The sequence below is a fragment of the Brachyhypopomus gauderio genome, chromosome 13, assembly GCF_052324685.1.
Source record: "Brachyhypopomus gauderio isolate BG-103 chromosome 13, BGAUD_0.2, whole genome shotgun sequence".
NCBI lineage: Eukaryota > Metazoa > Chordata > Actinopteri > Gymnotiformes > Hypopomidae > Brachyhypopomus > Brachyhypopomus gauderio.
Window position 1 is genome coordinate 9372209 of NC_135223.1, and position 17194 is coordinate 9389402.

The 17194-nt window shown below is 43.2% G+C and overlaps 3 protein-coding genes and 1 long non-coding RNA gene across 9 annotated transcripts in view; 1 reads left to right on the forward strand and 3 right to left on the reverse strand.

Annotated features, from left to right (window-relative positions):
• The window catches only part of osbpl3b (oxysterol binding protein-like 3b), a 41008-nt gene extending 38785 nt beyond the window's left edge, over positions 1-2223 (reverse strand). For all 5 annotated transcript variants that reach the window (XM_076970710.1, XM_076970708.1, XM_076970709.1 and 2 more), the window contains exon 1: positions 1849-2223. The gene's annotated coding sequence lies outside the window, so the exon portion shown is untranslated. The remainder of the gene's footprint in view (positions 1-1848) is intronic.
• Positions 2224-5953: 3730 nt separating this feature from the next.
• spmip4 (sperm microtubule inner protein 4) lies at positions 5954-9537 on the reverse strand. Its single transcript, XM_076971363.1, has 8 exons — positions 9491-9537; positions 9305-9376; positions 9170-9199; positions 8832-9022; positions 7933-8021; positions 7633-7807; positions 7133-7227; positions 5954-6930 (listed from the first exon to the last, which is right to left on the reverse strand). The coding sequence occupies exons 1-8, from the start codon at positions 9535-9537 to the stop codon at positions 5986-5988; spliced, it is 1644 nt and encodes a 547-aa protein (XP_076827478.1). The 3' UTR covers positions 5954-5985.
• Positions 9538-9612: 75 nt separating this feature from the next.
• LOC143473361 (uncharacterized) lies at positions 9613-11059 on the reverse strand. The gene is made up of 3 exons (XR_013120512.1): positions 11000-11059; positions 10057-10317; positions 9613-9747 (listed from the first exon to the last, which is right to left on the reverse strand). It is a non-coding gene; the product is annotated as an uncharacterized LOC143473361 (long non-coding RNA).
• A 2027-nt stretch (positions 11060-13086) lies between these two features.
• pde11al (phosphodiesterase 11a, like) overlaps positions 13087-17194 on the forward strand; it is a 13000-nt gene continuing 8892 nt past the window's right edge. The window contains exons 1-2 of one of the 2 annotated variants that reach the window (XM_076971061.1): positions 13087-14192; positions 15982-16140. In XM_076971061.1, the coding sequence (XP_076827176.1) occupies positions 13419-14192; positions 15982-16140 (933 nt within the window). In that variant the 5' untranslated portion in view covers positions 13087-13418. The remainder of the gene's footprint in view (positions 14193-15981; positions 16141-17194) is intronic. The other variant, XM_076971062.1, reaches the window with a different exon arrangement.

The window sequence follows — 17194 nt, forward strand, 5'->3', positions numbered from 1 at the left end:
TGAAGCTGATATTTTACATGCCACTGCGTATTAATATCAAACCAGCAAACACTGCATGCCACGTGGTCCTGATCAGTGATCCACTTAAACTCTGAAGCAGTTCGGTGAGATCACACTGCATTTGTGATCTCCATCTAACAAAGTTTGTAATCCTCAGTGAGTCAAGGGGGGTGGGATCCTTTCTTTCTAAAAGCTCTGCTGAGAACATTACGAGAACGCGTCGGAGAGCAGCTAAGTGTGTAGAAAGCATATAATAGGGGAAATGTTCCAGTAACTGAAATATTGATGTCAGAGGATACTTCAAGTGCAAACACATCACCTCTGTCAAAGTCAAAATGAGGTTATTCTAAAGATCATTTGAAAAAAAAAAAAACACAGAAAAGTCATGTCCCTTTTATATGACAATTTGTGGAATGCATTGAGAGGATACATTCAATGTGACGCTAAGGTCAAACTGGGCCTTTTGTGCAACTTTTAGCCTGTAAATGGGACAAAAGGCCTCAGATTGTAGGTTCTGGAAGGGCTACATGTGGACATGGAGACTCTATGTAGACAATAGATTCCTTCCATGATGGAATGGTTAACCAGTCACTTTCCAAACAAAATACTTTATAATATTATAGTGAAACTGGACACACAGAAAGTGAGTGTAAAAGAGTGAAAACTACTCCTTACAAATCCTACACTGAGCGTGTGAGGTAAAGACAGCGCAAACCTAAAATGTATACCAAACCCGTGTTTGACATTGCAATAGCTCCGTGACTGATGTGCAAACATTGTCCCCTTTGCACTTCCCTCCCCGCTGCACTGAGACACAAACAGCTCTTTTTTGGCATATGGCTATGCACACATGCTTCACAGTGCGTTGCCATGGTGACTGAGAAACGTTAAAAGAATATTTTTGACACATACACCACATTAATATTTTAAAATGTGCAAAGAGGAACACACATCTCATCCTTTGCTTGGCCGGTGACTCAGAGAGTCACAGACCTGCTACATCTCGTGTCCTGAGGTAAACCACAAGCACCTTGGACTCTGCCTTGTCCTCTTCTGCACCTGTCATTCAATCCACTTCAAAGAACAATTGTCCAATTTCCAACTGAAATATTAATGTCACTATTTGTATACAAACGCAGTTAAAGTCTCTCAAGTAAAGTGTAGAGGTGATGGAAGCCTGCCTCCAGTAAACTGACACTAATGACCAGATGACTGTACAACTCTGATTTATAGCTGCCCTTACTGCATAGACAGCACACAGAGGGGTAAGGATATGTAGATCTTAGAGCAAAAAGCCTCAAAGACAAGGCTATCAAGTATTTATCAAGCTAGAGTAAACTTTATTTTCAGAGCACGTTTAAAAGAGTAGTATATAAAAAGAAATCTATATTAAAACACACCACAAAACACTCACTCAAAAACACTCAACATTTTAGCTATTTTCAGAAGTCAGACGACATAAAAATATTTTAAGTCTTGACTTAAATAACAGTAAAGACGGCCAGTCTCAACAGGAAAACTGTTACCCTTGAGTTTTTTGCTTGACCGGTCGCCCGATCTCAAGGTTCTAGATGGTGTAGGCATTTTTCTCCTTTACTGTACGATCTGGAACAGGCTGCTCACTTCAAATGCATTCATGCACAAAGTCAACTTCACCGATCAGTGTGAACCCGAACACCCCGGCGCTCACGGCCAAGTTGCGATGCCATGACTTTTCATGCCAGGGCAAGTTGCTGCCATTGCATGGTGCACACTTACATTACAGAACTACCGAAACCAACATAAATATGGCAAGAATGCTCCATCAATTACTGCAAAGTTATAAGAGCAAAGACGTTGCCAACTTACCAACTTGAACCGTGTACAGTACAATTCCGATTTCCGGGAAAAAGGAAAACACCGACTCTTCAGATCAGATGTAGTTATGCAATACAACAAGGAACCACCAACATAGAAATTTGCATTACATACGCAGCGACAGGACGGAGCGCAACACCAACCGCGATCATTTATGATTAAAACTATTAGAGTTCCACCGGTCCGCTGGATCAAATAAAAAGTAACACCGAATGACACGCCATGTTCAGAGGACACTTTCGGGACAGCCTGCGACGGTGCTCGCCTTAGCGTGAGCGTTTAGAAAAGTCAGTGAAACGGGTCGTTTCCAATAAGGTGGGGAATGACCGTGGGTCTCGCACTGCGAGGGCGTGACGCGGCGCTACTGACCGCATCCTTTCCGTGACGCCACAGCATCTCTCCAAAGTTGCCGCCCACTTGAATGAACTGTAAATGTATTCTTACTTCAGATACCTATTTCTGCCTCAGTCTGACACGGTTGTTAAACAGTCTAAGCAATTCAGCTTAATCTCTTAATGTTATCTCTTTAAACGAGATCAATAGCCTATGTGCCGACCCAAACCCGTGTGCTTCAAAGAAAGGCTAGAACTAAGCTACAGGACTTAAAAGCGAATAAAAAAAAAGTGGTTCAAATTTTGTAAAGTCTATTTTAAATTAATAGTAATTTACATGCAGATATCGTTATGTAGAACACACACTACCTCTCTTTCTCATTCTGACCTACTAAGACGGGGCTGCTGTAAGGAGCGTATCGCGACCCCTTTCGGGCAGACACGACAGTCTCAGGGCAACAGTGCTTTAGGATAACCCACCATATCCAGTTAACACATTTACGGCCTTTAGCGAAGAATATAGTATCTGGGGGACTGGGGTTTCTGAGGTCTGGTACCTATTAGTGTTTCATTCTATTGTATTGTTGGTTTGGGCGTGGACGAGGATAACTGAACCCTTAAATCTCCCAGTTTTGCACATTACAAGGATATTCCAATACACAGAGTATGGTCTCATACACAGCATGTACTGCCATCACCATGACAACAACGATTGGATGCCACAAGTCGGGAAAGGAAAGATCTTAATGTTTAATGCTTGCAGTTAGCCGTCTTACAGCCTCTTACTTGTCTATATTAGTGAGTAAGGTTTCTAATATCAGAATGGTGCAAGCGCCGAATGCACTTTCTTCACATAGTTTCCAAATATTTCAAAGATACGTAACATGTGCTCTCCACATGAGAACCTCTCTTCTTCGTATCAGCTGTATTGGATCCATTTTTACTTTTCGTTTATACCTATTCATTGTTATTCACCTCCAGAAAGGTGCAAGGTCGATGCAATACCCTCAACATGGTTTCAAAAATGAAAGCAAGAATGTGATGTCAGTCTCGGCTCCGTCTCGTTTCTATGCTGCTAGATGTTTGAACGGATGTACCAGTTACTGGGGAGGGGGGAGTGATATTGTTAGTCATAGTCCACTGTGCTTTGTGGAGGTGTGTTTGCCACGAAAGAAGTATTTTTAGCACATTCCTGGGGTATTGCACACACCCCACCTCACGGAGAGGGCGCGGGTGTGTCTAAGGACCAAGGGCTATTTCATAATTGTGGCCTTCAGACTGTGGCCATATAGACTGGGTGTCTAAACAGTGTGCAGTCGTCTCTTGTCTGTTTTAACGCGCCTCCCAGCGCAACGAGCAATTGGTATCAAAACTGGATTTATCATGCATTAGGATTTTTAAGTACGTCATTAAAGATGCAATTCATACACAATCGTATTTTTTATAATGTAGAAAGCAGAGTACACTTTTAGATGAGACATGAGTAGGATAAAAGCATTATGATCTTAATTACTGTATGAAAGGTTCTTATTTATTAATACGTTTTAGATATCCTAACCAAAACACGTGGCCAAGAAAAGAAACTCAGAACTCGTGCTTAAAACTGCAGGAAATAATGATCTCGTTCTTCCATCTAGTGGTTATTTCTTTGCATTGCAAGCAAATATATAAAAATTTTCCAAATGTTTTTACACGTTTTGAAAGACATAAGCTACATGTAGTCCTAATTATATTTTTTGCACATGCTTAAGAAAACCATGATCCTTTACTTTTCCGTAGCACAGAAGCCTTTGTTTTAAGTTACTGAAGAATTGTAGTTATTCCGCATTACGACTTTCTCATGTTGGCTATGTTGCAGACCGACTCAAGACAGAAATACTACGTTTAGTAGTAGGCTATTATTAGTAATATTAGTAATATTGCCAATGTATAATAGCAACCAGTGTCTTTAAAAGTTTAGCGCAGACCGTGCGTGTGATCCAGAAGGGTTCTGAACTGGATTTTAAGGAAACTGATTCGACGTGTCAGGGAAAGGATGCATTTATGTCTAATATCGCACTGGAGAACGATACTGGAGGCACTGTTTACCAGTGACAAAAATGATTTGCGGAGAGCCGAGGGCACCCTCACCTTGCAGGCCCGTAGCCAGCATTGTGATGGGGGGGATCTTTTTCCCCCAAAAGTGGAGTGAGGGGGGGGGGGGGGGGTTATGTTTTATATGTTTCCTCTATGCTGCGCCTATAGCGATCGATCGCCAGTGGTTGGCGCCAGAGCGAACTAGTAACTCAGTGGGTTTTCCATCCACCGAGTTTTTGCGCATTTTGAAAATGCGCATGAAAAAAGCTGGATGGAAAAAGACCAAATATCGCAAAAAGATGTTTACGCTAGGAGGAGGTGGAAAAGTTAGACTATCGCATCGCCAAAATTCGGAAAAACTGGATGGAAAAGGGTTTTTCGCATAAACGATGACGTATCATGCCTCAAGTCAAGTGGTTCTGTACATGATCGCGATGTAAAGATGGCAAATGCATACAAAAACAGTTCTGGAGAGAGCAAAAATTGAATTTAACTTCTCCATGTAAAGAAAAGAAAAAGAAAAAAATGTTTCACAACCTCAACGTGCAAAAATGCGTAACTGCCAGATGGACGTAAAACCACTATTGTTTGGCGTCCTCTCACGTGATCTAAAGTTTATTCGCATAACTGTAATGAATGGAAACAAGGCTTAATTCACATTTTTTTCTGCCGAAACTTGGAAATTGCGCATAATTTTTTCGAAAGGTTTGGATGGAAACCCGAATCATAGATGTAGATCGAAGATAAATAAACTAGATTTTTTTCAGCGTGAGAAATCGGATGTATGACGTGTGAGCGTGTGAAAACGGTCAAATGCGCGTGTCTCACGCTCATTGCGTGAGAGTTGGCAAAATTGTTATAAGTTTGTTGTGAGTCTGTTGTTGCTGTCCTTATTTGTTTGTCTGTATATTCACCGGAGATTAACAATTTATTCATTGAATAGCCTACCTATCTTGAGGGGCATGTGTGTACGGAGGGAGGGTGCGGGTGCGGGGGCGGGGGGGGGGGGGGGGGGGGGGGGATCGAACGAACCCTTCGATCCCCCCTGGCTACGGGCCTGCCTTGTAACCGCAAAACCTGCATTCCAGCATTAATGGAAAACTTTCTCTGTAAGCTGGAAAATTTTAAAGTGATCAAATGTATAATATAGGTCTTACAATACAATAGCTACCAAAATAAATAGCAATCTTGTTATAGGGATGCGTATCTGTGCACACAAATGATACGTGAATACGAACATTCAGCACAGTTTAGCGCGTGGGAATGTCTTTATAGATGGGCCTCAGCTATGAAAGAGAACGAATGAAAGGATGTGCTAAGGCCTCAAGGACACGCGCCACTCCTGCGTGCCTTACTTTTCACTGGTCTGAAAGCTGTAAAGAAAACGGGAATGAAACAGACATTGTTCTCGCGAGGCTGAGGTCAACGTGGCACCTTCCTACGGACGGACAGGGCCTGCGGGTTCTCAGAATTCAGCTTGGCGCTCTGTGATGTGAGAGAACGTCACTGGCTTCGGTGTTGTGAAGACGCTTATGTTCTTATTTACAGCGTGTGGTTCACGGGAGTTTGCTTAAAAACAAACTCATGTCAAAACAAAACAAGCAACAACAACAAAAAAGAATCCTGCACTTGAATGAAAGAATGTTTATTATTACACTCCTCATTCCAAAAGCCCAGAGGTTAGCAGAGCACCACTGCTCAGCAGCTCGAGTCTAGATGTTCAGTTATGGAAGTAGTAGGAGTTGAAGCCAAAGAAAGAGTGTTTTCTCCCAGTGCACCGATTGTCCCGCAGGTCCACTGTGCTGCTGTGCAGGGACTCATGGAAGCTCCGGTGGGCCTCTGTCCGGCTGAACGCATGCTGAAGATCCAGAAGCTCACACTGGGAGTGGAAGAGGCCAGACCGGGCATCCCTCTCACCCGCACTCAATCTGGTATGGCAGGGGGCACTGGGTTGGCGAGGCTGGATCCTGGGGACGATGCGAGGAACCGTCTTCATCATCTCCTCTTCCTCTACCACTTTCTCTTGCTGCTCGAGGCGCACGGACCTGTCTAACCCCACAGTGGGTGGTGCTAGCTGGAGGAGCCCAAATGGGTTCTGCCCTACCGAGTGCCCGTGGGTCCCGCAATTTGACAAGTTTCTCTGTCTCAATTCCTTCTCTTGGGGTGTAGACTGAAAGTTGTTTTGAACATAAAATGGCTCTAGCTTGCTGTTTTCAGTCTCATTTCCTGTCTTGACAGGTCCACTGATAGTTGCTTGTGGTTCAGCTGCATCTGACTCAGATGGCTTAGGTCTGCACGCGCAATCGGTCTCACAACACACTTCACACACACAGTCTGTGCTGGCAAATTCAGGATGGCGTCTCGCCACCTGCCATGGCTGACCTGATTGGTTGGCCTTCGTGGCTTTTACTTCCTCTGACTCAATGCTCGCTATATGTGGTACCTGCTGCTCGCCGGGTATACAGTCCTGAATGGGGATCCTCTCAGCTGTAGCCTGGGGAGCAGGCAGTGTAGACAGCAGGCCAGGAGGTCCGGGAGGTTCTAGGGGGGAGTGAGGCCCGGGGGGAAGATACGTGCTCTCTAATGGACGTCGGTTCTGGAGGATCCTGGCCTTGCGTCCTTCCATTGGGCGAGGCAGTAAGAGAGTGGGGTGAGATCGCTCCCTCTGAGACAACCAGCAACCAGGTTCCATCGGGTCATTTCATCACATACACCACACAGAAAAAAGAGACAATGGTGAAAATGAGACGTAAAAAGACTTGATAGAAGAATGGATCTAAGCAAAGGGGAAAAGTCTGGATGTTTGTCAAGATCAGAGAAAGTGGCTTTGCATCCTTGTTTAGATGGTGCTGAGTGTGTGTCCATACCAGCTGGGTTGTGTAAGGGTTCATTGTTCCAGTTATCAAGCTGATTGTCTTCTCATTGAAGTCATCCAGTTTGATTGGTCCAGCAGGTCCAGTGCCTAGAAAGATACCAAAGCTTCTACAAGAACCCATTTACCCGTACTTTCCTTTAAAATGGACATCATGTCGAGCTGTCTGCAGACTGAACACCTTGTTCTACAACGAGAAAGCTAACATATCTTTCTCTGTGTGACCAAGCAAGCATTCTGATTGACTGGTACACTGCTTATACTGCAATAGACGAAATGACCCCTAACCTTTTTCATGTCAAATGAGAGGAACCTGTTGTATTTTTTTTGTTGCTGTAACACTCACCTGAGACTTAAACTCGCCATCATTTAACAACTGCAACGAAATATGCCATTAAGATTTCACTTTTTTTTTTGTCCCACTAATAGACCCTATAGGAAGTTCTAGTGCATCCCAGCAGGTTTGGAGTGATGGCGTTCTGAGACGCACTGCACCTGTGTAGTGTAGCTGGTACGTGCTGAGCCACTGGGCCTTCTCCAGGTTACGCAGCACGTTGGCGGTTCGCTCCGACAGCGTGGAGCTCCAGGATCGCAGGCTCAGATTAGGGCACAGCGTCTTTGTGGGCTTGGGGTAAAACATCTGAGTCTCCCCTTTAACAGGCTTGGTATACTGAGGACCAGAGGGTGAGGAGGGTTGTGAGGAAGAGGAGCCTTCACTGCAGTGTGTGTCAGAGAGTGCGGTGCTCGGAGCTGGTGATAAGTCTATCAAAGCATAAGGTCGCTTATGCAACTCACATTCTGGAAGCCGTTTTGGCCTGGCCAAGTTGGAACGTTTCTTCTGGTTGCCATGGAGACATCAAGTAGCTCATGCCGATAAGGTGTGCCTGCAAACCAAGCAACATTTTTTCAGAAGGAGATTAATCTCTCCGTTCCGCTCATCCTTTCATTCTATCTGTCTTCCTCCTCATATATACACACTTTAATTTCTACAGAAGTATTTCTATTGGCATATATGGTACTGTAGTTCTAAACATTACATCACATACACTTAAATTTAATCCAGATAACCAAAAAAAATTGAGTAATCGGTTATGGGTTTCTGCAGTGGCAGACTTAGCAATTTGGGGGCTCAAGGTGAATTTAGCTAGGGGGCCCATCAACATTAATATGCGAGAAATAAGTTAGCTAATCAGGGGGGCCCTACAGTGGGCTGCAGTGGGAGGGGCCCAAGGTAGTTGCCTAGCCACGCCTCTATGCAAAGACCGCCTCTGGGTTTCTGCATGCAAGAGCACTATAATGTTTATAATGTGCCTGTTGTGCATGCACTAATACCCCATCATAAAGCAAGATGAAGGCCGGTGGAGGGCTGGTGGGTGGAGGGTCTACTACATGTGCTGGGGCAGCGGCGGGGCAGAGGACTGGACAGGTTGTGCTGCGCTTGCTTGAAAAGAGCCACTCGTTAAAGGGAGAGCATGCGATTGGACGAGGGAGATGCTCATGGCAGCAATTTCATTCTGACCCAACTGTCCCGACTAAACTTTTACTACACCATTTCTTCCACTTTGGAGTTAAATATCCATGTTAGAATTTGGCCGTTTTATTCTTACTGCGGGGTCATGTGATCCCCTTTGCAGACTTCAAAACAAAGTGCACACCCACACTGTACTGTGAGGGTTTCTCAGAAGACCTCCTACCTTTGGTCTTCTTGAGCAGAGTCACAGGGGGAGCGCTGGCTGGTAGGAGGGGGTTGAGGGGGGGTCTGGAGGCGGCCCGCACTCCCACCTCTGGGTCATCGGGGCTCTGGTAGGTGGGGAAGATGGAGCAATGGGAAATGTGTGACTGGTATGGGTGTTCCCTCGGAACAGAGACCTTGATGAGGTTCTCACTGTGAGGACACACACACAAACATAGATGAGTGAACTCTGACTTTACCAGTTTCCAATGAGTTCATGGGCAGGCACATGAACACGGGCACCATGAATGTGTGTGTGTGTGTGTGTGTGTGTGTGTGTGTGTGTATTTATTTTCTTACCCAATGTTAATATCAGTGGGCTTGGGAATTCTAGAGAGAAGTAAGAGAGAAATAATTATACATAAACAAGTAACTAAGAGAACACAGTACTAAGAAATTGTATGACATATTAATGAATTAAACAGATTAACCCACAGCTCATCAGTGCTGCGAACATGACTTTTCTTGATTGGGGTTAGGTCATAATATTGCTCTATGGTGATGGACCTAGAAACACAATAAAAAGACAGATGAAAACAATGGCAGGATGTCCGATATAGTTGACTGTAAATAGAGGATTTAAAGTCACAGTATTAGCTTGTTGAAGGTTTACTGCTGAACCTCAGCACCTTAATGTACTTAATGCACATCTGTATGCTTATGAGCATGTCTTGAATTGCATGCTGGGTAATCCTTTTATTTTTCATTGCTGTGAACACAAGGCTGCTTACTCGGGTAGTGGAGCTGCACCAAAGCTGAAGTGTCTGTGTCCTTTAATGACTGCAGGTACTCTGTCTTTATAAACATTTGATGCCATCTTCCTGCTAAGCCAATTACTGTGCTTACTCTAAGGGCCCATTGAGCTGACAATACAGTGCCTGCTGGGAACAGAAGAAACACGTTCTGGTCTAATTGCAGACATTTTTATCCAGTTGGCTGTTGTTCGTGCACAGAATACATACAGTGTTTATAGGAGGCATCGTCTCTGTTTGTTTCCCCTTTAAACATATTTAAACATTTTCCACATCAAAATCACAAATGACTCTTTAGGTTTGATGTCAAACATTTGATTTGACAGTTATGATGTCAGTTATGATGTCAAATAATCCAACAGGATGAGAACAGAATTCATGCGTATGATGCAGCACTCGAATACTGCAGCGTTGAGGAGGATCGGATGCTCTCACCGCGGTGTTGCTGGCTCCTTGGCTCACTCCTTCAGTCAAGGTGTTTCACTGGAGGGACAGGAGTGTCGTGTTTCGCCCTGCTGAAGAGGTGGGCACACTGCTGCAGGTGTAGCTCCTTCTGGGGCAGGGACTTTCAGGTGTGTCGGTGCAGGGTCAGGATGTCCTGGCTCACGTGGATTATGGCGGCGCAAGACTTCTCGTGTAGGTAGGAGGGGGAGGTGTCTCGGTCTGTTGCCTACCTCATAGGCTCAAGTACCCAGGCTGGTCATGACGACAAGAAAACCAATGAGTGACATCCAATCCGGGCTTGAACACCATCACTATGGCAGCACAGCTGCCTGAGCTTTGTATTGTTTAGAAGGGTTTAAAGGTGTTGATAGGAGATGCACGTTAGCCCTGTGCTACTGACTGATCGTCCTTTAACATATTGAGAGAGCCTCTCAATCTACAAGCATCTACTTGTAGGTGGAAATTTATGAAAAGGTCTTTGAACAAATTACTGAACAAATTATTGAGCAGAAAACCATTGGCTCATATCTATCACTTTAAAGTAAAAAACAAATTAGGGCTAGGACATGTTTAACTAAATGTATTTACAATGGTTAATGTAATAAATCAGCAGCCCCCAGAGACAATCACAGCCTAGAATGAAAAGAGTGCTGTCAGTGAGTTCTTGGGAGCTAATACCTGGTCTGGAAACCCAAGCAGGCTATCAATAATCAATCAGATTATTCTTGAATGGAAACATTGGACAGTGAGAGCACATCTCCAGTTACAGAGCACACAAGTGTGCCACCTAGAATCCTGTGGCCCCAAAGCACACATATGTGAGGGCGTGAGGCAGTCAGCGTGTATTTCAATTATTTAACACTGATGTGAGCCTCGCAACTGCCTCAACAGTATAAATATTCTAGCTCTTAACAATAAATCTCAGTGTCACTACCTTCAAGCTTCATTCCATTATTGGATCATGAGTTAGATCATGAGTTGGCTTAGATTGAATATATCCTCATTCAGATGTGTTGTAAATGATGAAAGGTAAAAGGCGGTTCATATGTTGCATCAGAATAATGATTATGTCATCACGTCACATGCAGTCATAATGTCATGTTCGCATTTTGGAGCGTATGTGACTCAGGACCGCCTCCTGCTGGAGCAAAGCAGCATTGCCACTATCCATGGCGCTGTTCCTTTACGTTTTTTTACTTTAATCTTCACACCATATTGACTAGTTTACTAGTGTCTAATTAGAAACTATAATGAAAAGGTATACACACACACACACACACACACACACACACATACACACACACACACACACACATATATATATATATATATATATATATATATATATATATATATATATATATATATATATATATACCTTTTCATACACCTTCGCTTCACAAAATTAATTATTAATTTTCATGAATCACTTGTGCATTATGGGTACACCACCACTCTTTATTGCTGTGGCGTCCCGTCCCCCCCCGTCCCCCCCCCCCCCCCCCGTTTGCTAGGTAATGGCATTTATTGGGATGCCGCACTGGATGATTTATTCAGCATTACGCCATTATGTAATATGAATGTAGTGTGGCTCAGACTGACCCCTTCCCCACAGGCTCCCGCTTAACATGCCACTATGGAGCAAGTTTCATTAGCCCAGTGGAAGCCAGCCAAGGTACTGCGGGTCATCATATGTAACAAAATGCTTTTGCCTCGCTAACACAGCTCTAGTACTGCACTACAGAGCCTCAATTAGCTAATGAGTGTTTTAGTGGGTCAAATGTGTTTTTTTGCTTGTAATCTGTTTCAGACTGATATTCACACAGCAGAAGGTTAGAGTAGATGTCCCAGCACATCTCATCATTAATGTTGATGTGTCACAGTGGGTTTGAATTAAATATATTTAATCCAGCAAGTGGAAGTTCACACCTACCAGCTTCAGTCACACCTGTATGAAAGGATGTCAACTAAAACAAAAATGTCACCTGCACCAACCAGAAAGCGAACCCACAGAAGCCAACGACAGAGGAGCTATCTCCTCCTGAATCCCCCAGAACAGAACCTGGCTGGCCAGCAGTAACTAGGCTTCTCCGGCCAGAATAAAGTGAATATTTTGAAATCATATTTCGAGACAGCGAAGAGCAAATCCGCAGAGAGCGAGGGGGAAACAGGAGAATCTAAAGAACACTACAGTGCCTTATTCAGGAGAAGTGTGGCTCTGTGCACATTTCTGCAAGAGAAGATGACCAAAGACTGAATGCTGCTAACGCCAAGGTCACTCCAACGCAGTGCTGATTGGAAGTGACGGAGACAGCATTCAGCTATAGCAGCACATGTAATCACATTTCTCAAGCAGCCTTGGCAGTAGTAGACAGTTCATATATTAATTTCACTCTAAATTAAAACTGCAAATCTAAGAGGTACAGTTAAATTCAAAGTGGATGTTGCTATATTATATACACTGTAAGGTTTTTATACGTTTGTTGAATCAGTGGTTATTTTAATGTTTTTTTTTTGGGGGGGGGGTTAAAAGTGCATTGCTCTTTATAATGAGAATATGTATTAAAGTGAATGGCTGTTTTAATATTTAATATATAATTAAATTATTAAAATATAGCCAATGCTTTGGATGAATTTACAACACATTTAAGGTGAAATATTGCACTGTAATATGGACATATATGTTGCATATAAACTGAGAATTATCTTGAGGTACCTGGGGAATATTCTTTTCATTTTCCTTTCTCGGTACACACACATACACACACACACACACACACACGCACGCACGCACGCACACACACACACACACACACACACACACACACACACACACACATCTCCAACAACAACACAACATTCTTCCTAATCATGTATATTCAGATATGCTCTGTTAGAAGTAAGTCTCGTGCGCATTAAGACATTTGTACAACCGTAGGCAACACAGCAAAATCCTCACCAACAGTGTTCGTTAAAGTCCTACCAGAAGCAAAATAACTCTAGTGCTGAACGTTTACAACACATGGGACTTCTGTAAACTTTGCCGTACAAATTGCTTCGTTTACTTACGCATGACCATATTCGTAGTGTTATTTTGCACTTCGATGCGCAAGGAAAGGAGAAAGAGTATGTTGAAGTGCAAATTGGAGACACGAACCGAGAGTGTATGTTTGCTGTGGAATGGAGGGGGGGCTGTTAGCGGCTGCAACTGCATTAGTGAGGTGCGGATTACTAGATCAGTTGAAACCTTGGACATCTGACTCGCAGAGGGCTCCTGTTTTTTCAGCATTCGCAGTAAAGTATTTCGAAAAACGGAATTTTGAGTATTTATCTTCCTAGCTTTATTTTTCACAATGACAAGTTTCAAGTTCTCCGACATTGAGGCGTTTTTGGACTGCCACCCGGATCTCGTCGAGGAGTATCTCATGCGCAAGGGAAAATGTGACACGTTGAGCAGATGGCTCAAGGAGCACCAATCACCCAAAACCACCGCGGGGGAAGAGAAGCGAGAGGTCGCCAAGGATCATTTTCGGCCCTCAAACCCCGACGGGCTGAAGCGTCGGGCGTCCCATATGGAGCTCCGCCAGAACTTTGCACGCTCCAGACAAATGACGGCGCACTTAACCTACGACGAGCACGTGAGCCTCTCCGCGCACGAGTCCCACTCGAGCGTGAGACGGCGCGCGCTGCTGCGCAAGGCCAGCTCCCTGCCGCCGACCACCGCGCACATCCTGAGCGCCTTGCTGGAGTCTAGGGTCAGCGTGCCACAGTACGCCTCCAGCGCCATCGACTACAAATACAGACTCAAGGAGTCCAACGAGAGGGAGTTCTTTCTCGAGTTGGTGAAAGACATTTCAAATGAACTCGACATGACAAACCTCAGCTACAAGATCCTTATCAACGTGTGTATTATGGTGAATGCGGACAGGTGTTCGCTTTTTCTGGTGGAGGGTCCGTCTCATAAGAAAACGCTCGTGTCCAAGTTTTTTGACGTGCACTTGGGAACCATAGTGCGACCGTCCTCGAACGCTCTGAGCTCCAGCGAGGTGCAGGTTCCGTGGGGAAAGGGCGTCATAGGATATGTTGCAGAGCACGGCGAGACTGTCAACATCCCAAACGCGTACGAGGTAAACATCACCCTTGCGTAATGCATAATTAGACCAACAATTACAATTCCACACGATATTTCATATTTTTCACTATAATGCATTTACCATAACCTCACCAGTCGTTAATTTAAATCGTAGAGGAGCGCATCACATGTCAATGAATTTGGTGAAACTTCTATCAATAGCGAAAAAGGGTTAAAAAAAAAATTCCTGCAAGGCGTCTCGCTTTGAAAACACTTTTTTCTGAGTGCGGTCGAGATGTCCACTCCACTATCTGAGAGGACATTACAACATGAGCAGTCGTGCGCCTTCCCAAATCGTCTCCACAACAACCAGAAACGTCTGGGTGTATCTCTAAAATCTCTTCCCGTCCACTCTGTGACCATAGCGCATACCTACTGCCCGAAACAAATAGTTTGAGTCCTATATTCCCGTTTTAGACACCGCGAGCAGTGAATAATGATTAAATACGAGCCGTGGTATAGCTATATAAAAGTATCTGTAATCGTGTATGATAATGAGGCAGCATCATCGCAGTGATGTTGGGCGTGACTTCACCGAGCTGTCAGTCCCTATAGTGATGGGAAGTGATTCAGACTCAGAACCGGTTCTGTTTTGTTGAACTGTCAAACTCGACTGATTCATATTCGTCCGGGGGGACATTTAGGTTACTTTAATAAAATCTATAAACGTAGCCTCGCAACTTGCTCCTCATAAATTTGAGCTCATATAGGCTAGATACATGTTTGGGCTTATCTTAATTTACTATTTGTATTGTTTACTAACCTGCTGATTTTAATGTTGTTTTAAAGGTGGACTACGTATGGTTTATGTTGCTACTTTATTTTTAGTTGTTAATTATCTAGATGCTAGCAAACATGAAGTTATATTCAGATGGACTTGTGACCTGAATCAACAGGTTCAATACAAAAATGATTCATCCTCAAATCGAACATCAGCACATTGTAATGTAAACCCTGGGTATAAGGTGCCTGGACATGTACATTATTTGATTTAAGTGGCTGTGATTTCATTAAAATGAAAACGTAATCACATATGGATATATGGATAATCGACCATAGGAATTTTACTGACAATTTGATCCTTTAGCTAAATTAGCCTGAGGTTCACCAGAATGGAAACTGGAGGCAAATCTTTTGAATTATAGCAACTTCTGATATTTCTAATATAACCTCATTGAAAAGGGCAGATAGAAAACAAGTAGCTTCACTATACTGAGAGGAAGAAAATTATTTTAAATGAAACCTGAACATTATTGGAAAGCAATGGAATTTATTCAGTTACCAGATGCTACTGGCAAATGTATCTTAACTGGTAGCTTGTAAACTTGTGGCTCAGCTCTCAAAAATGAGTTGTATGAGTTATTTGACAGGGACTCTAGACACAGGTCTGTGTAAAACCACTGGCAACTTCTGTTACAAAAATAGCTTGAGCTTACACATAAAATTTAATTGAATTGTTTTATAACTGACAACTGCATTTCATCACCAACTCGTATTGGCATGGATCACTGGGTCTGTTGTTTTGCTAAAGTACATGGGCATATGGAGATAGGTTTAAGCATAATATGTTGGCCCCTTAAACTGAAATGTAGTTTGAAGGCAGATTTTAAGTGTCTTTGGACAACAATCACAATAATGTTTTCATATCACTCAAAAAGCAAAAATCTGCCCATATGTTAGCAGTCAGCAACTCCTTCTAGCAAAAAGTCATTGTATATTTTAGGAGAAAAGTACAAGTTTCTATCACCTAGGCACATGTTCCTGTAATTGTCCATATCCTGCAGGACCATCGGTTTAGCGATGAGATTGACAGGCTGACAGGTTATAAGACTCAGTCGATCCTGTGCATGGCCATTTGTAACAGCGATGGGGAGGTCATGGGAGTGGTGCAGGCAATCAACACGAAGCCCAGCGGAGCTGCGTTCACCGAGGATGATGAGAAGGTGAGTATCTCTCTCCTCCCCAGCAAGGACACACATCTGCCATGTTTCACAGATTATACTTCAGTTGCTGTGAAAGGTGATGGAGGCCTCACTCTGATCCCTCACTCTGACACTCGGCCCTTTACCTCACACTGATCTATTATGTCACACAGTAAGAAATAAACACCTGATATTAACATATTTGTATTATATTGTATTTGTATGTATATATGTTCATTCTGCTTAATGGTGATTAAGGAGATTTCTTTATGTGTAATGACACATACAACCACCCCCCCCTCCCCCACACACACACACAGACATGCATGTGTATGTATACAATCTAATCTAAACTAACATCACTTGTATGAATTCATGTACATGCTGCATCATTCCACACTGTGTCCAGCAGATGTCAGACTTAGGTCTAATTTGATTTAGTTATTCTTCTACAGGTAAAAATCCTTGCAGGAATCCCTGGAAATACATTTTATTCTGTATTTATTCAGCTTAAAACGCTTAAGCATTTTAATAAAATTAACTTCCAATAATGTGATATTCAGAGAAATGGCTGGAGGCTTAAAATATTTCTTCATATGCTCTAAAAGACATCTCTAGCGCCAAATATCTAAACCCTGCATCTGTTACTGTTTACTTAGAGTCCTTTTTATAGCCTAGAGTCCTTTTTCATAGCCTAAGACTGGAATGCACAGGTGTTCCTGTAGATAAAGATCCAGCGTCAGTGAGCTGTGCTGTAGTGCTAAGCAGTGGTGATCTGCCTCACCATCGTTTCATAACCATCTTCACCACTCTCTGTCTGATCAATACTTCATTAAGAGAAGAGGTGGCATCGGTCTGGCAGGCTGACAATATTATAAACAGATTTTATTACTACAGCTGTATTAATGTTGATTATTCACACACTTAGGATTTAACATTAACATCTATTAAGGCACTTAAATCATCATCCTTCCTGTTGACAACGTTTAAGATGATTCAGCCATATCAGGAAAAAACTTTGGAAATATTTGCACGGGAATCAGCACTATTCTCACTAATCACTCTGTCTCTTTCT

What these genes read in the sequence shown, in the direction of transcription:
- spmip4 (XM_076971363.1), bottom strand. Translation starts at nt 9,537, where the DNA reads ATGCTCATAAGCATACAGATGTGCATTAAGTACATTAAGGTGCTGAG. An exon ending in AAGTACATTAAGGTGCTGAG is followed by an intron (nt 9,377 to 9,490) that starts GTTCAGCAGTAA and finishes TTGTGTTTCTAG; the next exon opens with GTCCATCACCATAGAGCAAT. An exon ending in GCCAAAACGGCTTCCAGAAT is followed by an intron (nt 7,808 to 7,932) that starts GTGAGTTGCATA and finishes TCTGGTCCTCAG; the next exon opens with TATACCAAGCCTGTTAAAGG.